Source organism: Oryctolagus cuniculus, chromosome 4 (assembly GCF_051225735.1).
Source record: "Oryctolagus cuniculus isolate XC-2025 breed Fujian yellow rabbit chromosome 4, ASM5122573v1, whole genome shotgun sequence".
In the NCBI taxonomy this organism is placed as follows: Eukaryota; Metazoa; Chordata; class Mammalia; order Lagomorpha; family Leporidae; genus Oryctolagus; species Oryctolagus cuniculus.
The window spans coordinates 81,173,420-81,198,973 of NC_142870.1; the positions used below are offsets into that span (position 1 = coordinate 81,173,420).

The 25,554-nt window shown below is 50.2% G+C and overlaps 1 protein-coding gene across 12 annotated transcripts in view; it reads right to left on the bottom strand.

Annotated features, from left to right (window-relative positions):
* Positions 1–13,105: 13,105 nt before the first annotated feature.
* SLC12A8 (solute carrier family 12 member 8) overlaps positions 13,106–25,554 on the bottom strand; it is a 184,643-nt gene continuing 172,194 nt past the window's right edge. For 11 of the 12 annotated variants that reach the window (XR_016233145.1, XM_089331862.1, XM_070072237.2 and 8 more), the window contains 2 exons: positions 17,691–17,751; positions 13,106–13,517 (listed from right to left, as the gene is read on the bottom strand). Coding sequence is in view for 11 of the 12 variants with exons in the window: in XM_089331862.1 (XP_089187988.1) it covers positions 13,355–13,517; positions 17,691–17,751 (224 nt within the window). In the remaining variant the exon portion in view is untranslated. The remainder of the gene's footprint in view (positions 13,518–17,690; positions 17,752–25,554) is intronic. The other variant, XM_089331857.1, reaches the window with a different exon arrangement.

Below are 25,554 nucleotides of genomic sequence, written 5' to 3' on the forward strand. Positions count from 1 at the left end.
TTCCTGTCTCACTCGGTGTCACGCGGTGCCTTCCTGGCTCCTCACCTTCTCCATCGTTCTCTCTTTTCCTCTCCATTTCTGCCTTTTGTCTGAGCAGCGCGTCCCCGATCGTCCTCTCCCTCCCCTTTCTGTTTCTTCTCCTTCAGAGGCAGGGTACGCAGAGCTTCCTGCAGTTTCTCACGCTCGTGGAATACATTTTCACAGTCTCTGGTCTTTATCTTTAGAATCCGTTGAAGCATAGTTGTGCTTTTCTGTGCTGTCTGAATTTCTTGCAGGAGCATGTGTAACTAGTTGAAACTTTTTAGTAAAATGTTATGTCCCTGGGGAAAAGTGCACATGGAAGGTGCCAGCAACCTGCTGTGCAGAGCTCAGCCCCTCAGCACACCTGTGCACACACACCTCCCTCAGCACACCTGTGCACACACATCTCCCTCAGCACACCTGTGCACACACACCTCCCTCAGCATACCTGTGCACACACACCTCCCTCAGCATACCTGTGCACACACACCTCCCTCAGCACACCTGTGCACACACACCTCCCTCAGCATACCTGTGCACACACATCTCCCTCAGCACACCTGTGCACACACATCTCCCTCAGCACACCTGTGCACACACACCTCCCTCAGCACACCTGTGCACACACACCTCCCTCAGCACACCTGTGCACACACACCTCCCTCAGCATACCTGTGCACACACATCTCCCTCAGCACACCTGTGCACACACACCTCCCTCAGCACACCTGTGCACACACATCTCCCTCAGCACACCTGTGCACACACATCTCCGGCCGAAAGGTGCTCCAGTTCCCTCCCAGGCATTCTCCTCCACAAGGTCACCATGACCTGACTTCCTTCAGCACAGATGAGTGTTTTGTTGATAACATACAAAACCCTTGGCCTTGTCTTGTATGTATATGGAATGCTGCCATGCAAACCTTTTTGTGCCCAGCTCCTGCTGCTCCACAGTCTGACAGTGAGCTTCAGGCACACAGCTGCACGTCGTCCTCGATTCCTCACCCTGCTTGCTAGGCAGAGCCATTGTGGGCTACCCTGCAGTTTACTGGCCCTTCTGTCACCAGTGGGCATGGGAGTAGTTTCCGTTTGCAGTGATTACAGCAGCTGCTGTTAACGCTGGTGGATGTATCTTTTGGTATTACTTTATTACTTTATAATCAGGAAAGAATGAAAACTATTTCCACTTGGTAGCTATGTGGAATGTTTTTTTAAGATGTATTTATTTATTTGAAAGGCAGAGTTAGAGAGAGAGAGAATGAGAGAGAGAGAGAGAAAGAAAGAGCGAGATTCCATTCACTGGTTCATTCCCTAAATGTCTGAAATGGCTGGAGCTGGGCCAATCTGAAGCCAGGAGCCAGGAGCTTCATCCGGGTGCCCCACGTGGGTGGCAGGTGCCCAAGCACTTGGGCCATCCTCCACTGTTTTCTCAGGCTATTAGCAGGGAGTTGGATCAGAAGCACAGCAGCCCACACGGGATGCCAGCGCCACAGGCAGAGGCTTTGCATGCTATGCCACAGTGCAGGCTCCTGTGTGGGATGTTTTCATAAAGGGTTCTGGAGTGGGAGACAGAACATCTCAGTCCTTGCTCTAGCTTCTCTGTCTTCTAGTTCTAAAACCTTGGGCCAGGACAGGCATTTGGCATGGTGGTTAAGATGCTACTTGCATCCCATATCAAAATGCCAGGGTTTGACTCCCAGCTCCACTTCCAATTCCAGCTTCCTGCTAATACATACCCTGAAGGCAGCAGATGAGTGCAGGTGCTTGGGCCCTTGCCACCCACATGGGAGGCCCAGAGGGAGCTCCTGGCTCCTGGTTTTGACCTGGCCCAGTCCCAGCTGTTGCAGGTTTTTGAAGAATTTGAGAGAGAGAGAGTCTTCCATCTACTGGTTTGCTCTCCAAATGGCCATAATGGTCAGGGCTAGGCCAGGTAGAAGCTAGAAGCTAAGAGCCTGGAACTCCATCCAGGTCCCCACGTGGGTGCTGGGAGCCCAAGAACTTGGGCCATCTTCCATTGCCTTCCATTGGAACTGGTGTTCTGATATGGATTGCTGGTGTTGCAAGTAGCTGCTTAGCCTTTTGTGTCACAACACTACCCCTTTATTGTGTTTAAAAATGTAGAACCTGTGGCTTTCATTAGAAAAAAGTCTCCCTAATCCCTGACACACCTTGAGCAACAAGAGGAAGCCTCAACATTTCTGTCTCCAAAGGTCTACGCTTCATGAGCAGGATGGATATGTGGCCTGTGCCATCCTTGGCCCCTTCCACGTGGCTCTTGGCTCACAGTAGTTGGGGGATCCTAGTCTAGACAAGCCACAGAAAGAACACTAACCGGGTTGTAAGGGACCTCAGGGGCAGGCCCAGGTGGCTTGAGGGGAGGGACATCCCCAGAGCAGACACAGATGGCCAGGATAGCATCTGTCTTCAGACACCAGCCCACTGCCCTGTCTACTACCCTACACCATCCCCCGGTAGGGAGAGGACCCAGCCAGAGGGTGGGCCAGGACAGGTGTGCTGACCATCCGAGCCAATCTAAGGCTCTCGGTCTCCGCCAGCATGGGGTCATTTGCGGGTTTACGGAAGCTGCTGCCGCCCACACACAGGTGAAGGCAGGCTGGGTCCTCGCCAAGTTCTTCCTCCCCATTCATCCAAAACAAGCTGTGAAGCTCGGGCCCTGAAGGGCACTGACTGCTCAGGATTTCCACAAGGGGAGCCCCCAGCAGCTTCCTCCCGGGCTTGCGCAGCTGCGCTCAGTGCTGTAGGCTGCAAAGCTACGGCTCCCTGGCCCGGATCCTCCCCTCGGGGTGGGAAGACAAGTGTGGCCCAAAGGATAGCAGGCCACTGGGGGAAGGAGCTTGAGGAGGAGGGCTGTGAGGAGACACGGGAACGGATGGGAGCCTTGAAAACCAGACACGACACTGCTGATTCTCAACCCTGGCTGGACAGAATGGCCAGTCCTGCCCGGCACCTGCCCGTAGCTCAGAATCTCAAATCCTGAGCGTCAATTTGCTCTGATAGCTCCCGGCTGGTGCTAATGTGCAGCCGGGGTTGGAAACCACTGCCTTAACCTAACACAGTCAGAAACAGATGTCAAGTTAGCTTCCGGCCGCAGAGGCACGCGCCCAAAGCAGCTGCGTGAGAAACATCGGTTGAGCACCTGCCCTGTGCAGAGGGACGGTGCTAAGCTCCAGGTATCCACACATGAGGGAGCCTCACCCAGTCCCTGCCCCTGACCAGCCAACAGAGCGAGAACCCAGTACTCGAAGACGCGGAGGTGCGCTTTCTCAGGCGACGTTACAGCTTTTCCTGCAGGACGTTAGGCGCTTCCCAAGCACACACAGCAGCAGCAGGACGTTCTGAGTGGAAGAAGGGCTGAGCCAGGGCCGAGTTCTGCGGGACACAACAGAGGGAGCATCGAGGGAGCAGGCCGGACAGAGGCACAGACAAACGCCAAGGCCCCGCAGTCTATCCAGCTCTCGGCATTTGCAAAACGAGGCAGGCAGGGCCAACTGGAGGGGAGGGAGGGGCAGAGACACCAGTGAGGAGCCCACTGCAGTGATTCAGACATGACAGGGCCACCGCCTGGACCAAGGAACTGACAGTGAGGACGAGGGTGGGGCAACCCAAGATACTGCCCAGAAGACAGTGCTGCCTCCTCACAGAAGGGCGGGGTGGGGGGGAGGAGAGGTGGCGGCGGGGAGACCGGGAGGGAGAGGGGCAGGCTGAGACGGACGACCCCACTTCTAGGTGACTAATTTGAGTCAGTAGGGTAACAGCACCATGAAATTAGCAAAGATGGGGACACTGGGGTGCATTCCTGAAATTTCACGAGACTCCAAGATGCCCAAGTGAAGGTGGGTCCGAGGGCCAGCTGGAGGGAAGAAGTTGGAGGGGACACACAAGGAGAGAAAGGGAACACGCAGCCATTGGGCAGCAGAGGGAAAGGCAGCGGCGCGGCGCCTGGCAGGGCAGGCCCAGGTCGGGTTGCCACTGTGGGGCTGGAGACCTGTGTGCGGCTGGAGACGGGAGGAAGACGGGAAACCGGGGAGTGGAGGAGCTGGCTCTCTGAGGCACAAAAGCCCACAAAGCAGGAGAGCTGGCCTTTGGCGCGGACGGCGTTCTTAGTGGAGAGGTGATGTGTGAGAAGGCGCGTCCCCGAGGCCTGGGCTCTTTCTAGAGAGCACGGACCCAGCTCCTCCACAGCAGGGCTCGGCACGGGGCGCAGCAGCGGGCCAGCGAGGACGTCATTCAGGCTGGCGGCTGCGCGGTCTCTGCCCCGAGAGCTACTGTACTCTGCTGTTGGAGCTTGAAGCAGCCACACACAACACATTCACAAAAGGGCGGTGTCCCAAGAAAGCATTATTTTCAAAAACAAAGGGTTCAAAAGGTTAATTGTATGTTATTTGAACTTCACCTTAAATAAAACTCAAACAAAAACAGACTGTTGCTTTTGATTTGGCCCACAGGGCTACCTCACATAAGGTGTAATAAATATTCTGATTTCATTTTTAAGAGTTGACCATGAACTACAGGGCCCCAAGCTGCAGAGGAGTGCTAAGACCAGGGAGTCCAGAAACCTGAGGAGTGGGACTGGTAGGAGGGCGGAAGGCGAGGGAAGAAGCAGTTAGTAGCATGAAGAAACTGTGTGTATCCAGGTCTCTGGAAAAATGGACCCCACATGTGCAGACAAGTGCATGCACACCTGCACAGTCAGGTGGGGCACACCCGAAGGAACCGCTCTGCACAGCCTGACCTTGGCTCATCAACATGACCCGTGAAGAAGTGCTTCACCACCGTGTGGTGTGTTGGACCCCTGCACAGACCAGCAGCCTCACCAGTGCCGAGCACAAGGTGCCCCGGCCTAGGGACACTGCTGCCCATCACAGAGCCCGGAGCTGATGCACACAGCTGGTCTCAGACTTGGGGTGGCCCAAGACTTTCCCACTGGTGCTTCTCAAACACTAGAGATCCACCTGGAGGAGGGGACGCTAAAGCTGCACAGTCCTAGGCCCTACCCTAGAGAACGGCCTGGGAATCTGCATTTTTGGCAAACGCCCACGGTGACTTCTCCATCAGAAATCAGGGTTTACTCCCTCACCTTCAAACGCAGCTGTATCCTGGAGCCATGGAACTGCAGTCATAGAGTAGGGGCCACGTCTATCCCTTATGCTCCCTCCTCACTGCCCACGAGGAAAAGATCATCGGAGGTTGGGTGTCTTGGGGTAACGCAGCTTTTCCATTTATCCAGCAAACCACCCATCCAGAGAAGAGCTGATCCAGTATCCAACAGCCAAAATGAAAACCCAGTGGAGAATTCTGCTTCTCAGGACACTCTGCTCGACTCACTCAGATGCAGTGCGTTCCAAGCCCGGTCTCCTCCCTCCCTGGCCCTCTGAGACATCCAGGCCCACTGCATCCTAAATCGAACAGCAAACTCGGCGGCAGGCCCGTGGGGAAGCAGTTACTGTGGTCTAGTGTCACAGTTCCTGATCAAGTGAGCAAGATCACTGTGCACAGTGAGTAAACACCAGGGGCTGGAGTGAATCCCTGATGGGTGCCATGGGCCGACGGCGCACAGCAGAAATACCTAGCACTAAGCACCGGGGTGATTCTGACTGAAGATGCGGCTCTGCTCCTGCAGGTCTTTCACAGACTGTGAATATGTGATGTCACTAATGACGCACGTGTGCACAGGCACACATGCAACTGCCCAAATTTATATCTAAACAAACGCGATTCCTTCAAAACCAGCACCTTGGGAGGCCTGACATAATTATTCTAGTGACACTCTCAGGTCTCAACATGTGTGTTGGGATCTCACCTTTGGAATGTGCTCAAGTAAGTTTACTAAGTCGTATCTCATTTTTGACCCAACGAAGATGATTTACTTTATTTTTTAAAAAAAGATTTATTTATTTATTTGAAAGGCAGAGTTACAGAAAGGGAGGGAGAGACAGAGGGAGATCTTCCATCTGCTGGCTCACTCCCCAAATGGCCACAATGGCCAGGACTGGGACAGGCTGTAGCCAGGAGCCAGGAACTTCTTCTGGGTCTCCCACTGGGGTGGCAGGGCCCCAAGCACTCAGGTCATCCTTTGCTGCTTTCCCAGGCACATTAGCAGGGAGGTGGGCTGGAAGTAGAACAGCCAGGACTCAAACTGGTGCCCAAATGGGATGCCAGCATTGCAGGTGGCATCTTAACCTGCAGTGCCACAGCACCGGCGCCAAGCAGACCATTTAGCATGACCCGTGCCTACTCCCATGCTTGGTTCCACACTATTTCTGGTACTTCTTGAAATCAAATGGACTCCCAAGGGATAAAGGCTTACCATTCATTAGAATAGTCAAACGTCCTGAAGAAAGTTCTGAAAATGGAATCCTGGGCATGATTTGAAGAATGGCAGAATCACTGGCTTGAGTGATTGACACAGGGCTCTGAGTTTTGAAGGCTTGAAGCTACTCAGAACAGATCAGGAGACGCACTCCCTTGCCACCAGTGAGTGCACCTGCTCTCATCCTGCACCACAGAGATGGGGCCCGGGCAGGTGGCACCAAAGCTGGCTCCTCCTCCTCCTGGGCACGTTCCATCACGTAGACTCTGGGTCTACTTCTGGCCAACTGAATGCAGGAGGGGCGTCGTAGCCTTTCTGTCCTGGTCCCGGGAACCTCCCTGGGGTCCTCCCTGTGTCCCGGTTTCTCCCCTCTCACTGGGTGCTGAGAATCCAGAGAACGACCTGAGGGCGTGGAGGATGTTGAATCAGTGGTCCCTGGAGAGCATAAAGCCGAGCTCCCAGACGTAACCTGAGCCTGAAGCAAAGCTCAGTGTCAATCACTGAGCCTGGGGCACCTGCTGCCACAGCACTGTCACCCTAGCACAGCTACAGGGAGCTGCCCACGTGAGCCGCACGCTGGCTAGATATCGGCCCTGCCATTCGGGGGCTCTGCCCTGGTGACTGCCAGTTTGGGTTCATATTTGAAACTAGGGATGCGTTCCATCTTCAGGCTCTGGATGCATATGGTACCTGCCACTGCTCCCAGATCCGCACTGAGACCTCCCGCTGGCTTCTGGGGGTGACTGCTGGTCCTCTGAGACGCTGGCTGCTCCCAGGGCATTCAAAAGCCCATCTGGCTGGTGCGTCCCACGTGGCTGACCTTCTAAGCCAGGGCTCACATGTGGCGAGTCCAGCTCTTTGAACATAGTGCCCCTCTAACAGCAGTTTTCCTTTTTATAACAAAACCAACCATTATTTTGCACATTCCCATTCAGAGACACGCTCTGCCTGTTTAGTGGGTGCCATAGCCCTCCCCTCGGCAAATGGCGGTGAGTGGGCACCGTTCTCCACGGGCCAGCCCATCAGAGCTGGGCGCCAGCCTAGAGACTGTCGCACGGGTGGCACTCCCAGGAGCACGGGGGGGACCCTGGTGCAGCGGGGCTTTTCTTGCCACCTGCTTTGCCTTTTACATGAACGGGACCTTCCTCCCAAGAGGAGGGCCAGGGGCTGAAGCCCCTAGCTGCTGCCTCAGCTGACAAGCCGGCATCCCTGCCTGCTGGCATCCCCACAGCCTGGCCTTCCTCTGGGGCATCCGGGTGGACCTGGGTGGGGGGGTAAGTCACAGCAGGAAGTGCCTTATTTGTTCTAGAATAAGCCTCGGCTCAAAAGAACTGGAGAGCAGGGGCTAGTGTTTGGGAAAAATCCCCAAGGCCTTGTAAAGAGCGGTGTGTGTACAGAGGAAGGGCCCCAGGAAGTGGCCGATGACTGACGGCCACGGCGGGTAGGCTGGCAGGTGGGGGCAGAGCTGAGGCAGCAGTCGGGCAGCTCTGTCGGTCGCCCTGGCTGGGGCTCAGTCACACAGCAGGCTTCCCGCGGCTGGCTTGTGTCCCGCTGTGCCTGCATCACAAGGCCCAGCATGGCCTCCCAGAGCAGCAGGGACCAAGAAGCACCGAGGATTCCGCTGTTTCCTCCGAGTCATCCGCAACACGTGCCGCAGAAGCAGTGGTGGGGGAAGGAGGACACCCCCACATCATCTGCCCAGCCCAGGGAGGACTCCCAGCTCCCTGCTGCAGGTAACCTAATCCCCGTTCCACAGAGGAGGAGATCAAGGCTGAGAGGGGTTCTGAAGTCCGCCGGGGTCACAAAGCTAACAAATGGCAGAGTCAGGGTTCAAACAGATTTTCTTCCCCAAATCTGAGGACCCTGCAACTCTAACCAAACTCCCTCTCAGGTGAGGCCAACTGAAAGCAGAAGGTAGAAGAGCTGTGAGGCTGAAGGTCAGCCTTCTCCTGTGTGGGGCCTTCTGTCTTTGTTTACCTCATTCCCTTGGTTCAGAGCCTTTTCAAATTCTCTCACCAACCCAGTTCCAAACCTGCCTCCTCCAAGAAGTCCCCTGGATTTCTTCCACATACAACGTCTCCTTGGCACTCATGTCTGCATCTTGGCCAGGCTGCTTGGCTGTGAGCTGTGCTCCCCCTGCTGCGTTCTTAACTCTCCAGCCACTCCCTGCGTGCAGCTCCATGGTCCTGCTCAGAGCTCAGCCCAGGTCACATGCAGTAGGTGGTATGATGGCCCTCCAGGGACTGCCGGGTGCTGGTCCCAGGAGCCCGGGAATGTGTGGCTTGCTTCGCGATGGGAACGGCACAGGTGTGATTAAACCTGGGCTCTTGGCACAGGGAGCACTGGCCGGGCTTCCAGGTGGACCCTGTCTCCTCCCAGGGTCCTAAGAGGCAGAGCGTGTATCAGTGCTGATGCTAGCTTCAGGGTGGACGGGGCCATGAGAGGGAAGAGGAGCAGCCTCTAGTAACTGGAAAAAGCAAGGACAGGGCTCTCCCCACCCCCAGAGCCTCCCAAAGAAACGCAGCCCTGGACGCACTGTGGCTCCCTGACCTCTGAGGGCGAGAGCACACGTGTGATTTGTCTGAAGCCCCGGAATGCGTGCCAGCTTGTTACAGCAGTGAGAGGGTCACTCATCAGGACCGCCCGTTCCTCAGTCTCCTCCCTATCTCCAGGCCGCTGCTAGCACAGCGGGTGCTCTGTGCTCCGGGCAGAAGCTCAAGTGACTGGCCCTGCCCTTCCACCTGCCTGTCTCGTCTCAGCTGTGGGGTGCCCTCCACGCAGAGACAGCCAGGGAAACAGGACATCTGAAATGGATTTTCCCTGAGCCTGGATCGCATCAGTTTATTCTCTAAACAAAGCCCTATACGATTGTGAGGCTGGCTTTAAACAAAAAGATTTATATATTTGAAAGGCAGAGTGACACACAGGGAGAGGGACAGAAAGAGAGAGAAGTTTCATCTACTGGGTCATTCCCCCAGTGGCCACAATAGCCAGGTCTTGGGCCAGGCCAAAGCCGGGAGCCAGGAACTCCATCCTCTTCTCCTGTAAGGGTGGCTTGGGCCATCTTCCACTGCCGTCCCAGGGCATCAGCAGAGAGCTGGGTCAAATGTGGAGCAGCTGGGACTTGAACCTGCGCTCCCACATGGAATGCTGCTGTTTGAAGTGGGAGCTTAAGCCACCACACCACAATGCTGGCCCCGTGCGGGCAGGTTTTGAAGATCATTTTCATGGCACAGGACTTGACCCCAGACTACCTTGCCAGGACCTCCCTTGATTCAAGCTGCACTGTCGCTCCCCGTCTTCGTGGAGGAATGACACAGGACCCTGCGTTGTTCTTTTGTCTGCTCGGCCCTCCCCGGGTTTGCTGCTGGTTCTTCCCGGGTTGGCTGCCGTCCCTCCACCTCCGTGGAGGGGTGGGCCCCCTGCCACCTTCCCCACTTCCGCAGGGGAGCAGCACACCGCCGGCCGGCTCTCTCGGGGGCTGCACAGGTGTTCCTTCAGCTAGATGTTCCCCCTTAGATGTTCCTCGTGCATCTTGTCTCTCTCCTCCTTTATAGTCCTCCTCCGCCAATCCCAATTCGGCTGCCCACACGCCGAGTACGCTGCTCTCCTCCAATCAGGAGCAGGATCAGCTCCTGGAGGTCATCACTCAAGTTGGCAAGAGGCAGCTGCGTAGAAGCTGTTTTCTCCTCTCCCAGCGCCATATTGTGGGAGAGCAGATGCATAGAATAAGTCTTAATTCCAGTAACTCAGTCCAGTCCGGCTTGCTCCCCACACTGCACCACCCACTTGTGCTCCTGCAACCCTGAGTTATCTGTTAGTTCCCACTCGCTTCTATCTCCTTGTCCTTGATCTCACTGTCCACCCGTTTGGAAAGCCCTGACCCCCACCTCTGTCCACTAGCTGCTTGGGTGCAGCTTATTATCCCCACCTCCAGGGAGACCTCCCTGTCCACTGCGTCTGCCTCTGTCACTGCTCTCATGTCCTGACGGTCTCCTCACTGGCCCCCTGCCCTCAGGGAGGCAGAAACTACCGCCCAAGCTCTGCCCTCTGGAATAGGCAAAGGGCCTGCTTCTGCCTCCCTGCCGTCATCCTGTACTTGCTCCTCCTGGGAGGGAAGAGGCCAATGTGATTGGCCACAGCTTGGCCACGTTCATGGGTGGGCAGGGCTCTGCGTTGAAAAGTAATGTGCAGTCACCAATCTCTGCCTCTGTTCCTGGATGCTGGTCAGTCTCTTGCTTGGTTTCATCATTCACAGAGATGAGATGGGGAAGTGGATTCTTCAACTCAAGAGGAAGAAATCCTGACAGGACAGACCTCACTCCAACCTTCAGCAGAGAGCTGGCCTGGAAGAGGGGCAACCGGGACAGAATCCGGCTCCCCGACCGGGACTAGAACCCGGTCTGCCGGCGCTGCAAGGCGGAGGATTAGCCTAGTGAGCCGCGGCGCCAGCCTAGTGCTATGGTTTTTAGAGTGGGCTACTTTTTCAGCTTCCGATGCAGAATTCAAAAAAGCAAAAAGCAGATTCAGTAAAGCCTTCTGTGTCGCCTGAAAAATAGTCCCCCAAAGACATGCACATCCTGTCACTGGAGCCTGTGAATGCTTATTTCTTCACTTGGCAAACACTTTGCAGGTTGATTAGATTGGATCTTGAGCTGCCCAGTGACACTGATGGAAAACTTCTGGCCTCCAGAACTGTGACAATAAACGTCCGTTGTTTTGGAGCTGCCTGCTTTGTGTACTCCGTGCCAGCAGCCACAGGAAGCTGGTGCAGCTTCTTCTTTAAAAGGGCCTCCAGTGATCACTGAACTCAGCCCCTCGGAACTATCGCCCGCCTTGGTGCGGCGTTTCTCTTCCCCACACACAGCCCACTGCTAAGTCAAAGTCTGCTTTCTTTAAGCTGGTTCCGGTGACGCTCAGAAATCTGGCACTTCCCCGAGTGCAGATGTCATGGACAGCCAGCATAAATGAGATCGCACCTCCCAGAGAGAACGAAAGACCTGCTTTGAGCCCCTCCCACCCAACAGGTCAGTGTTTCTCAGAAGGCGGTCCAAGGACCACTTGCTAGAATCACCTGAGGCATTTGTTAAAGATGTGAAGTCCAGGAAGCCCCTCCCATTTTACCAGACAACAAAGCCTAAGGGTGAGGTACAGAAACCCACACTTTAAAAAATTATTTATTAGCCAGCGCCGCGGCTCACTAGGCTAATCCTCCGCCTAGCGGCGCCAGCACACCAGGTTCTAGTCCCGGTCGGGGCGCCGGATTCTGTCCCGGTTGCCCCTCTTCCAGGCCAGCCCTCTGCTGTGGCCAGGGAGTGCAGTGGAGGATGGCCCAGGTGCTTGGGCCCTGCACCCCATGGGAGACCAGGAAAAGCACCTGGCTCCTGGCTCCTGCCATCGGATCAGCGCGGTGCGCCGGCCATTGGAGGGTGAACCAACGGCAAAGGAAGACCTTTCTCTCTGTCTCTCTCTCACTGTCCACTCTGCCTGTCAAAAATAAAAATAAAAAAAATTATTTATTAATTTGGGAGAGAGGAAGGGAGGGATGGATGGAGGGATGGTGGGGAGGAGGGAGGGAGGAAGGGACAAAAGCAGGGAAGGAAGGAGAGAGAGATCCCATCTGCAGGTCACTCCCCAGATGCTTACAAATACTTGTGTTGGGCCAGGCCTGAAGCTGGGAGCCGGGAATTCAGTACAGGTCTCCCATGTGATGGCAGGAACTACCTGAGCCATCACCCCTGCCTCCCAAGGTCTGCATTAGCAGGAAGCTGGACCCAGGAGCTGGAGCCAGGTATAGAGCCCAGGTCCTCTGACATGGAACATGAGCCTCATGTGTCAACCAGCAGGTTAAGTGCCCTCCCCAGTCTGCCCTCTGAAAAAGCACTGTGACTCTTGGCTCACTGACTAATGAGGCAGTCTACTACAGAAGAAAGAGCCACAGTGACTCAACAATGCTTCCCTCCATAGCTCAGGGGTAAAATCACTGACCCTGGCTCAGGTACCAAACTTACCTAAAAGCAACCATAGCCATGGTCTCCTCCCCAGGACCCTCCCAGGCTTGACCTGCTCTAAGCCCCTTCCACCCACGGGCGCTTGTGACCCACGCCATGCTGATCTCACGGAGGAACCAGGTGAGTCCTGTCTCCTCTGTGCTGTTCATGCACCAAAGTGGCGGTGAAGGTGCCCAGGGAGTCAGAGCCCACGGGCACCTTGGAGACAGGAGTCGCCGCTGGGCAGTTCACGGTAAATTCCCTTTTTAATTACAAAGACCTGACAAATACAAGTACCGTCTGACCCTGCAGTTCCACACCTGGGGACCTACCCTGAAGATAATCTTTATACCCGTACAAGTGTACAGGATGATGAACTGCAGAACCGAGTGCAGTAGCAAAAGACTGGAATGAATCCAAATGCCCACCACTGTGGAACGAGTGGACTAACTCACAGCTCATCGCACAACTGGAAGACGATGAGGACACTGTATGTGTCTGCTATGGAGAGATCTCCAAGCTAGATCTTTAAGGGAGAAAAGCAAGGTGCAGAACACACGTTTAAGTGACCAGCACCCACACTCCTGTGTGACTGTACACTCAAAAGGACAACTGGAAGTGTGCATGAGAGCATGGCTGCCTTCGGCCAGGGTAGAAACTGAGCAGAAGGAAAGTAGATGGGAGGAAGACTTCGTTCTATCCATGAGTATACTTTGGGGCTTGGAACCATGGACATGGATGCTGTATTAAATCAATAATTTAATTTAATTAAAAATAAGCATTTATTGTGGCCCTCAGAAGCAGTGAGATGTGGTTCTCCACACTGGCGGGCTTGGTGTCCAGGTGGAGCTCTTCCTAACATTACCTGGGCTAGGCGTGCGGCTCCCGACCAGCATGCAGATTTCCATTGTCCAAAGCAGCAGCGGGAGGAGAAGCAGCTCCACAAAAGGCCCAGGGCTTCGGTCCACTGGGTACAGGTCAGCTCCAAGACGGGAGGGTCTCAGCGCTGCTTCTAGTACTGAGGCATCAGCTGTTCACGGCTCACGGAGGAGGAGTGGTGGTAGCGATCCCGAGAGGCGAAGTCTGCATTCTCCTGAGTGAGCTGAGTCATTGCCATGTCAACCCTGGCCGGGGAAGGCGCCAAGATGATCTGCTCCCGGGGGGACCGCCAGCTCCTTTAGCGAGAGAGACCCAGAGGATGGTAAGAAGGGAAGAGCAAGTGGGGCCCGAGGGAGATGAGTCTACTCTGTTCTGGACGGAGAGAGGACCTGCAGAACATCCCCTGGGCTAACATTCAACATGGGCCGAAGGGTTCCATTGTGACTGCTGAATGCTGTGTGTACAACAGTTTCTGCACTCAAAGTGCAAGGGTCTTCAAAAAGCTCATGGAAGATGTGTATTATGAAAAACTAAATGGACTGCAACTCTTGGTGTCAAAATAAGCCTCTATTTTAATGCCATTTCCCACGAACTTTATGAAATATTTTCACATACTTTAAAATAAGGAGAGTGATATTTACCCTTCCTAAGTAGAAAACCATAAAGCAGTACACACTTTGAAGGAGGAAACCTACCAAGACCCTTTTGCCTTCCAAATGGCGTCATTTTGGGGGCTCTGTAGCTTTTCTTTGCCTTTCTTGTAGCTTTTCTTTTTGTCAAATGAAGTAACAAGCGAGAAGAGTAAAAACAGAAACCCTCTCCTAACTCATGGAAAGAAAGCTGGACGAGGCATGCTTCCCAGAGCCAAGGTCATCTAGCAGGGCGGCAAAGTGGCAAACTGCAAAGGTTCTGGAGAAAAAGGTAGCCTCCAGGCCAACAGCCAGCCCCAGTGGTGCTCTGCACCCTGGTGCAGCTGGAGTAAACTGGGAACGCGCTGCAGGCAGAATGGAGTGAGCGAAGCTCAGACAGGCGGTCAGGGCAGCCACGGAAGACAGAGCCAGCCACAGCTCCGGCCCCAAGCCGCTTGGCGGCCTCAGGAGACCTCCTGACCTCCTCGTGCCTCTGTTTCCTCATCCTCCCACCTCCTTTCCAGTTCCAGCGTCTGTGGGAGGTCCTCAAGCCATGAGTTATGCAGGAGTTCCCTCTTAAAAAAAGTTTGCTCTCAAAGAAATGTGCACGTTACTAGTGGTAAGGTTCAACTGTTCGAATAAGCAACAGATTCGAGAGCTGTAAAAAGCTAGAAACTTAATTTCATAAATCGGAGGAATTTAAGCAGAAGGCTTCAGCTGACACTGGCAAAATGCCACACTATTGAAGTTCAGCTCACATGGTAAAGGCACTGCAGCCATCTGTTGAGAATTTATTTAAATTACATAGGTTGAAGGTTTCTGAGAACTTAGTTTCTTTTTTAAAAAAGATTTACTTTATTGATTTGTAAGTCAGAATCAGAGAGAGGGAGGGAGAGAGGGAGAGAGATACTTCCATCTGCTGGTTCACTCTCCAAATGGCCGCAACAGCCGGAGCTGGGCCGATCTGAAGCCAGGAGCCAGGAGCTTCTTCCGGGTCTCCCACACTTGGGCCATCATCCACTCCTCTCACAGGTACATTAGCAGGGAGCCAGATCAGAATTGGACCACATGGCGTTCATATAGGATGTTGGCACCTCAGGTGGTGGCTTAACCCACTACACCACAGTGCTGGCCCCGAGAACTTAGTTTCTTATACAAAGGGTGAAGTTTCAGAAAGCAAGGTTAAGGGGTGGGTGTGTGGCACAGTGGTTAAGATGCTGCTTGGAGGGGCTGGCGCTGTGGTGTAATAGGTTAAGCCTCCACCTGTAGCACCATATGGGTGCCAGTTTGAGTCCCAGCTTCTCCACTTCTGATGCAGCTCCCTGCTTATGGCCTGGAAAGCAGCAGAAGATGGTCCAAGTGCTTGGGCTCCTACACCTACAGGGGAGCCCTGGAAGAAGCTCCTGGCTTTAGATCGGCTCAGTTCCAGCCATGTGGCCATTTGGGGAATAAACCAGTGGACAGAAGATCTTCTCTCTGTCTCTCCCTCTCTCTGTCAGTAACTCTCAAAAATAAATCTTTAAAAAAAAAAAAAAAAAAAAAGATGCTGCTTGGGATGACCAAAATCCCATAGGGGAGTGCCTGACTGAGTTCTGTGCCCTCTGCCTCCAGTTCCAGCATCCTGCTGGTGAGCAGCCCGGGGGACAGTAGAAGATGGCTCAAGGGCTTAGGTCCTTGCCACCCTCACGGGAGACCCAGACTGAATTCCAGGCTCCTGGGTTTAGCCTGGTGCAGCCCTGGCTGTTGTAGGCATTTGGGGAGTGAACCAGGAGATGGCAAATCTCTCTTTATCCATCTCTCTGTCTTTCAAACAGAATGAAGATAAATTTTAAAAATTTAAGTAAGGTTAGAAAGGGCAAAAATGCCAAACCAAATAAGTATTTTTGCCAGTGCTTTATCTTTTCTTTATTTTTTTTTTTAGATGAAACCACCACATTCTTTTGAATTGGGAGTAATAATGTTTTACTCTCTAGTCTAGAATGGCTTAGGAACCCGTATGTGGACAGTTGCTATGGCTCCAGGAAAGGAAGCCTTCTCAAGGTCAGAGCGAGCACCACGTTGCTGCAGATGTAACAGGAAGTAACTCAGCCAAATGCGTTTGGGCAGAGGACATTTGGTTTTGAAGGACATATGGGGCTGCAATGAGGGGAGAGTTCAAAACTACAGAATAAAGAACACGGCTACCCAGTTTTTATTTTAAAATGAATCACCATCCTTAAGCACCACCACAAAACGTCACCAGTGACGACCCACTGAGCCGGACACTGTGCTAGGACTGGTGTGGACTGCGTTCTATTCAGCCACTGACTGTTCTCTTCCAAAAGTCATCTCTTCTTTTCACAGCACTGCAGTGACCTCGGAGGGGAAGCCCCAGGACTCCAGGGTGTAACACAGAGAGTGGCCCCTTCCCAAGGTCACTGTTTGGCTTTAAACCAGAAGTGACTGAAAATGTTCTTGTTAATCAGACAAGGACAGATATTATCACCCACACATGGCTTGCAGCTCCAAACTCTGTAGGCAGGGTCTACACAGAGTCTATTTTCGCTTAGACCCTACTTTCTCTCAGGTTATAAAGGATAAGAGATCAATACTGGTGTGCTGTGACCTGAGTTACCCAACCTGGTGCCTTGAGTATCTGAAAGACAGAGGTCACCTCACCTTTACTGAAGCTCCACGTGGGACATGTGCCCAGCCAGCCCCAGCAGGTGACAGGGAGCGTTCCCCACACACTCCAGCCTCTGTCCCTGGGCCCCAGTTCTCAGATTCTGCAGTCCCTGGTCCCTTTTTGTCAATACCCCAAGCTCCAACTTGCAGCAACTTGAATCAATTGGTGGTTCTTGCAAAGAGCTGTCTTGAAAAGGATTCTGGGTAATGGACGGTTAGTGTTTGGCAGGCCTGGGGTTTGGGAAGATGAATGGTTCTGGATGGCGATGTTGGTCACAGCACAACACAAATGTACTGAACACCATCGAGCCATCAACTTTTAAGTGGTTATGATGGCGAATTTTATGTGTGTTTTACCACAGCAAAAATATGAGGGAAAATAAAAGGTTCTGCACTTACATCTGGGACCAATGGAAAAGGGTCCCAAGATCCATTAGCAATGTCTGGGTGTGGGAGTTGGGAAACACTGGCAAGTGCATCCAGAGTTTCAAAAACAACCAACAGAATGAAACCAAATAAACACTGGGTGGGGTTCTGCCTGGATTTTCCCAGCCTGCAGCCTTGGCTGCAGACACGGAAAGGAGACAGAGGTTAGGGGACATTCTCCAGGATCTCAAGGACTTCAGAGGTGAGGAAGCACTGCAGGAGGAAAGACACGGGGGCGCCTGTGAAACCTCTCCTGTCTGAGGCCTTCTGCTTCTCAGACAGGTGCATTCCCTTGCCCCATGCATCTGAACACAGAGGGTCTCTGCCGGACTTCTGCACTTGGCCTCTGTGCTCTCAGCAAGATGGTCACGTCCACCAGCTCTGAGGCGCCCTGGCTTCACACTTCCTCTGGGCTTCGATCTTGTGCATGCAGTGTACAGATGCTGCTGTGAATGCACTGAGAGCTGCTGCCTCCCTCGCTCTCACCATCGGACTCTGATGCAGCCTCTCTGCGTCATGACTGAGGGTCAGAGGGCAGAGGGCATGAGCTTCTGAAGGCCTGAAGCAGGGGGCCAGGGTGTGGTGGTGGAGGGGGAAGGAGGAACAAAACCTGAGTCTCCTGCACGTTCTCAACTGCCAGCTTCCCACACAATTCCGGCCCAAACCCAGCTAGAAATGGGATATCCTTGGTGCCTCCCAGGATTCTGGGACAGTCATTCATCCTGGTAGCAACCCCCAGTGAGCACAAACCTGTAGGAGGGGATCAGAAGAGACCTCATCCATCGGAAAAAGCTGAAGTTGGAAGCTGATCCTGGAAGAAAGACATTTATATGTTTATGATGGGGGCCGGTGCTGCAGTGAAACCAGTAAAGCCGCCTGTAGTGCCGGCATCCCATATGGGTGCCAGTTGGAGTCCGGGCTCCTTCACTTCTGGTCTAGCTCTCTGCTATGGCCTGGGAAAGCAGCAGCAGATGGCCCAAGTCCTTGGGCCCCTGCACCCACGTGGGAGACTGGAAGAAGCTCCTGGCTCCTGATCGACCCAGCTCTGGCTATTGCAGCCATTTGGGGAGTGAACCAGTGGATGGGAGACTTCTCTTTCTTTCTGCCTCTCTGTAAATAAATAAATAAATAAATAAATGTTTATAAAGGCATGGGCATCTAGAATCCTAGGTTTCATGCTGTTTTTCCTTTATTAGTTTTTTTTGAGAAGCAGAGAGAGAGAAAAAGATACACAAGACTGCTCCCATCCACTGGTTCACTCCCTTAAATGCCTGCAGTAGGGAGCCAGGAACTCCATCCAGGTCTTGCACAAAAGTGGCAAGGACTCAACTACTCAAGCCATCACCTCTGTCTCCCAAGGTTTACATTGGCAGGAAGCTGGAATCAGGAGCTGCAGCCACACATCAAACCCTGGCATGCCAATGCAGTATGCAGGCATCTTAGGAGGCCAAACACCTGCCCCACAATTCAGTTTGCATAGTGAATGGACACCCCCAACACACATTCACAGAACCAGCACAATTTTTTTTTTCCTTTTTAAGTCTAACTAAATAATATAATACTCCCTGAGAGCAGTCCATTAAGGACTTTGTACCATGTGTAGTCTCCAAAACAGTATCTCTAAGGACCGGTGTTGCGGCATAGTTGGTTAAGCCGCCTCCTGCAACACCAGCAATCCATGTAAGCACCAGTCTGAGTCTTGGTTGTTCTGCTTCCCATCCATCTTCCTGTTAATGTGCCTGGGAAAGCAGAAGAAGATGGGTCCCTGCCAGCGCCATGTAATTCCAGGCTCTTGGCTCTTGGCTTCCATGTGGCGCAGTCCTTTTGGGGAATGAACCAATGGTTGGAAGATCTCTCTCTCTCTCTCTCTCTCTCTCTCTCTCCCACCCTCCCTCCCTCCCTCCCTCTCAATCTGTAACTCTGCCTTTCAAATAAACACAGAATTTTTTAAAAATATATCTCTAAACTCCTAAGTCCCAAGAAAGAAACTGGATAAAGTGCTATGAGGAAAAAGGTAGGAGACTTTCTAATTTCAATCTTATGAATTAAAAAATAAATTTGATAGCATTTATTCTTAGGTTCATACTGATCTCTGTTCAATGCATGCTACAAAATGCCCTACTGGAAGCAGGTGTCTAGCATGGTAGTTAACACACTGGTTGTGGTGTACCCATACTGGAGTGCCTGGGCTTAAGTCCTGGTTCTGCTTCCTACTCCAGCTTTTTCCTGCTAATGCACACCCTGGAAGTCAGCAGGTGATGGCTCAAGTAGTTGGATTCTTGCCACCCACATGGGAGCACTGGATTGAGTTCCTGGCTCCTGGCTTTGGCCTGGCCCAACCCTCGTTGTTGTGAATATCTGTGGAGTGAATCAGCAGATGAGAGCTCTTTCTTTGTCTCTGTTTATATGTCTGTTTCTTCAACAAATAAATAAAATAAAATAAAATTAGGAAAATCCCCTACTAGACCATACACTCTTTGAGAACAAGGGAATGTGTGTTTTTCATCCTTGTAACCCTCACTGAATCCAGAACTAGGAAGTTTTCAGCAGATGTTAAATGAATCAGACAGCCTGACATGTAAACATCTAAGATCTGACATTTGAAGTGAGATTGTTATTGATATTGGCCAAATAATCCAGATATCAGACGTGTGATTTAGGTTTTATCAATCCTGAAAAAAAAAAAAAAGAAATCCATCCCTTCCTTTGGTGTGAGTTTAAAGAAAATTCACAAAGTAAATTATAAATAACTTTAGAAAAAGAAATCAAATGTAACTTTAGAAAATGCTTTTCCAGATTATATATACATAGATATGGTTGCAAACTGATTAATGAGATGATAAATATATGATCAGGAAGTCAGCGTTATTTTAAGAGACTTACGTTAGATTATCTTGGCTAATGTCAATGGCTTACGACTGATCCCATGTGTTTACTCAGTATCTTTCAGGGTTTTTATGGTCAGAAGAGGATACATTTTAGACTTGCATTAATATCTGTAATTGCCAAGGGAAGCCTCCTATTATATTTTGAGATTATTAGAAGGAAGATAATTGTAACATTTTATTAACTGATCCTATTTATTTGTTCATTTAGATTCCAAATTATCTAAACGTTAGGTAGAAATGAGCCTGAAATTTTATTGTGTACATTCCTGTATACAGTTATCTGAGAAGTATTTAAACTTAAGATCAAACTATATTTTTAAGAAATTCAGAAGCAATCACTGATGTCATCACTGTGTTAAAATATATCCTATCCATTAAATGAACTGACGGAACTCTTCTTGGCATTACCGCTTTTCTAAATCATTATTATTTTTAAAAATTTATTTATTTTACTTGAAAGTCAGAGTTACACAGAGAGAAGGAGAGGCAGAGAGAGAGAGGTCTTCCATCCGCTGGTTCACTCCCCATTGGCTGCAACGGCTGGAGCTGTGCCAATCTGAAGCCAGGAGCCAGGAGCCTCTTCTTGGTCTCCTACGTGGGTGCAGGGGCCCAAGGGCTTGGGCCATCTTCTACTGCTTTCTCAGGCCATAGCAGAGAGCTGGACAGGAAGTGGAGTAGCCTGGACTCAAACCAGTGCCCATATGGGATGCTGGCACTGACAGGTGGCGGCTTTACCAGCTATACCACAGCGCCAGCCCCTAAATCACTATTTTTGATACACATGTCACTTAGAGTATTTGAAGTACATCTTTTTTTTTTTTTTTTTAGATTTATTTGAAAGTCAGAGTTACACAGAGAGAGGAGAGGCAGAGAGAGATAGAGAGAGAGAAACAAAGAGAGGTCTTCCATCCGATGGTTCACTCCCCAATTGGCCACAACAGCCGGAACTGCGCCGATCCGAAGCCAGGAGCCAGGAGCTTCCTCCGAGTCTCCTACATGGGTGAAGGGGCCCAAGGATTTGGGGCATCTTCTACTGCTTTCCCAGGCCATAGCAGAGAACTGGATTGGAAGTGGAGCAGCCAGGACTAGAACCGGCGCCCATATGGGATGCTGGCGCTGCAGGCCAGGGGGTTAACCCGCTGTGCCACAGCGTTGGCCCGGTACATCTTTTTTAAAACATACTTATTCTAATTCTGAAGAACACTTTCTTTTACTTTGCCTGGATTCTTTTAGTCTATCTAATTTAGTTAGGATAGAAATTACATTATTCTACATTGGAGCATCACAAAATTGTGCTGAAAAGGGCTCCCTCATGTATGTTGTAATTAGCTTCATTATTGAGGAGTAACTGATAACACAATGAAGTGAGTGCTACGGTTTGGATGTGCCTCCCAGCCCCCAAAGCTCCTGTGTTGGAAACTCCTGTGTGGCCCCTAAGGCCACAGTGTGAAGAGGTGCAGTCTTTGGCTCAGCCCTCACGAATGGATGAACGCATTACCCTGGGAGTGGGCGAGCTGTCGGCAGCAAGCTCCTGACGGAAGGGGGAATTTGGCTCGCTTGCTCTCTTCCTCTCCTTTTCTCTAGCTGCCCCCATGTCTTTTGCCACGTATGACATAGAAGGAAGGCCCTCACCAAAACATGGGCCCTCACTCTTGGACTTCCCAGCCTCCAAAGTCATGCACCAAATAAACTTATACTGTATATACATTACCCAGTCTGTGGTGTCGTGTCTTAGCAGCAGAGGACAGGCTAAGACCTGTGGACTGACTTGATTTTCTGTATTCTTGATGCTCTGGCATTTTGGGACTTGATCCCATGGGGGTCTAGTGGAGTGCGCCTTAGATATGCAGAGCAGCCAGCACAGTGACCTTCTCCTTCATCAGGCCAGCTCTCTCCGTGCCCTAGGCCACCCCACCACTGGACAACCAGAGATCACCCCTGAAGCCCAGGGTTTTCTGGAATTATTCAAACCACCCAGGCCTCAGTATACCTGCCCTGTTTTGCCCATTCCTTCCCAGAAAAAAACCTATAAAGGCTCTGGGTCGTGCTCTGCCCTCTTCCTCTTCTGCTGCCTTGACTATGGTCCCTCCCCACATGGCCCACAAGGCATGCCAGGCTCGGTTCTAGGGCTCTGGGGGTCATTTCCAGGTCTGCATGCCTTACCACACCGGATTAAGACCAATCCTGGGGAACGTTTTCAGGACCAAATGCTTGTATTTAAAGTGTACAGGTTGGTCTGTGTTGACATACATATGAGAGCACACGGTGAAACCACTGGACAAACATATCATAAACATACCCTCACCTCTGTTATTCCCTCAAGCTGCTTCCTGAGTCTCCTTCCCAGGCATCCCCACCCCACCCACATCTAAAAGCAACCACTGATCTTCAATCACTCTAGATTATTTTACTTTTCTAATAATTGTATATATATGTACCCTTCTTGTCTGGTTTCTTTGATTTAGCTTAATTATGCTGAGATTTGTCCACGTATCTGTGGTTCATTCTTTTTTTTTAATGCTGAGTATATTCCATTATAAGGATATACCACACTCTATCTACAGTTGCCAGATGGACATTTGTTCCTGGCTATTACAAATTGATCTGCTAGGAATATTTGTGTACATGTTTTTGTATGGCCATATGCTTTCTGTTTTTCTGGATAAACACCTAGAAGTGCAGTAACTGTCAAATTGTTTTTACAAAGTGGTTGTATCATTTTATATTCCCTCTGACAGTGAATGACAGTCCTTGCCAACACTTGGTGTGGTCATTTACTCATTCTACTAAGTGTGTAGAAGTAACATATTGTGGTTTTCATTTACATATCCCTAATGATGAATGATGCGGAGCATCTTTTCATGTGTTGTTCACCAATCATGTCTCTTTTTTGGTGAAGCCTGTTTAAAACATTTGCTCATTTTTGTTACTATTGTTATTTTCTTTTGTTTTTCTTATTGAGTTACGAGTTTTTAAATATTCCAGATAAAAGTACTTTATCGTAAGTGTGATTTTTTTCCTCTTCTATTTAAAATTTTTTTTCTTAGAAGTGTGATTTGCTAATATTTTTCTCACTGTCCATGACTTGCCTTTGTATTCCTTTACCAGTGTTTTTTGAAAATAAGAAGTCTTTAATTTTGACAAAGCCCAATTTCTCATTTTTCCTGCCTTTAAAATATCTAATAAATCTTTATATAACCCATAATCACAAAGGGTTTCTTCTATATTTTCTTTCAGAAATTCTACTGTTTAAAGGTTTTTCATTTAGGGGCTGGTGCTATGGCATAGCCGGTAAAGCCACCAGCTGCAATGCCGGCATCCCATATGGGCACCTCTTTGAGTCCTGGCTGCTCCACTCTCATATAGCTCTCTACTATGGCCTGGGAAAGCAGAAGATAGCCAAATTCCTGGATCCTGGCTTCAGATCGGTGCAGCTCCGGCTGTTGTGGCCATTTGGGTAGTGAACCATTGGATGGGAAGACCTCCCTCACCCCCCGCCTCTCTGTAACTCTGCCTTTCAAATAAATAAATAAATCCTTTAAAAAAAAGATTTTTCATTTAGTTCTAGTATCTACTAGGAGTTACTTTTACACGATATGATAGATGAGTTGAAATTTACTTTTGCACAAGACTTTCTAGTTGATTTGGTGCCCTTTGTTGAGAAGACTGTTCTTCCCCACACTGAATTACCTTTACACCTTTTTTTGAAAATCCATCAACCATTTATGTCTCAGTCAACTTCTGATTTCTCTACTCTGTCTGTTGATTCATTTGTCTATCTTGTTCCAAACCAGGCTATCTTGATATTTTAGCTTTAAAAACAGTCTTGAGGGGCAGGTATCTGATGTAGCAGTTTATTACCAATCAGGACACATGCAGCTCATCTTGGACTGCCTGGGTTCAAATTCTGGCTCCACTCCCAATTCCAGCTTCCTGCTAATGTGCACACTGGAAGATAGCAGGTAATGGCTGAAGTACTTGGGTCACTGAAGCCCACATGGGAGAACTAAATTGAGCCCTGGCTTCCTTTGTGAGCATTTGGGGAGTGAACAAGCAGAAGGGAGCTCTCTCTGCCTGATTTTGTCTCTCTGCCTCCCAAATAAAAAATAAATAAATAAAATAATGAAAAAAATGTAAAATCAGTCTTAAAATCAGGAAGTGCAAGTCTTCCAACTTTGTTCTTTAATAAACTTGATGGGGTTATCAGAGGTTACTTGCTTCTCTATATAAATAATTTAAAATCTACTTGTCGGCCAGCGCTGACACTAGGCTAATCCTCCACCTAGCGGCACCGGCACACCAGGTTCTAGTCCTGGTCTGGGCACCGGATTCTTTCCCAGTTGCCCCTCTTCCAGGCCAGCTCTCTGCTGTGGCCAGGGAGTGCAGTGGAGGATGGCCCAAGTGCTTGGGCCCTGCACCCCACAGAAGACCAGGAGAAGCACCTGGCTCCTGCCTTCGGATCAGTGCGGTGCGCTGGCCGCAGCACGCCAGCCGTGGCAGCCATTGGAGGGTGAACCAACGGCAAAAGGAAGACCTTTCTCTCTGTCTCTCTCTCTCTCACTATCCACGCTGCGTGTCAAAAAACAAACAAACAAACAAACAAACAAAAAAACTACTTGTCAACTTCTACAAAAGAAAGGAGCTTATATTTTGACCATGATTGTGTCAAACCTATGTAAGAAGTTGGAGGCAACTGACATCTTAAGAATACTGAGTCTTTTTTTATTATATATGAAAGATAATTCTTTTTTTAAAGATTTTATTTATTTATTTGAGAGGGTAGAGTTATAGACAGAAAGATCTTCCATCTGCTGGTTCACTCCCCAAATGGCTAAAACAGCTGGAGCTGAGCTGATCAGAAGCCAGGAGCCAGGAGCTTCTCCCAGGTCTCCCACATGAATACAGGGGCCCAAGCACTTGGGCCGTCATTCACTGCTTTCCCAGACTATTAGCAGAGAGTTGGATTGGAAGAGGAGCAGCTAGGATACAAACCCATATGGGATGCTGGTGCCACAGGCAGAGGCTTAGCCTACTACGCCACAGCACTGGCCCCAAATATTGAATCTTCTAATTCATGGACACAATATGCTCATATCTATTTACTTCTATAATTTATTCTTCAATTTCTTCTCAGAAATGTTTAGTAGTTTTCCTCCTTTCATATTTAGATATGGTGAATCAATTTCAAATGTTAAAACTTATTTTGGATTCCTGAGATATTTAGTCATGAGGTATCATCCTTTCCAAACACCTGTATTGTTGGATCCAATCTGTTAACATTTTGTTATGAATTTCTGCAAGTATATCCATAAAGTGTGCTAACTGTACTTTTCCAAAGAGCTCATATTGAGTTGAAATTTTTTCTTCCTAAATGTTTGCTAGAGTTCATTAGTGAATTCACCACTAAACTCATCAGTGAACTTGGGGCCTACAGTTTTCTGTGTGGAAAAGTTTTCTTTAATGGATGACCTGAATAGCTCTACATCTATTTCTTCTCCTGTGAGACTTGTTAGTTTGTATATTCTAAGGAATTTGTCCCACTTATCTGTCAAATGTATTGAAACAAAGCCATTTACAATATTCCTTTACCTTCCTTTTAATATATACAGAATCTCAAATGATGAAATCTCTTTCATTCATTGAATTGGTAATTCAGGCCTGTGGGGAGCAGCTCGGACTAGACTGTTACTGGAATTAAGACTTATTCTATGCACCTGCTCTCCCAC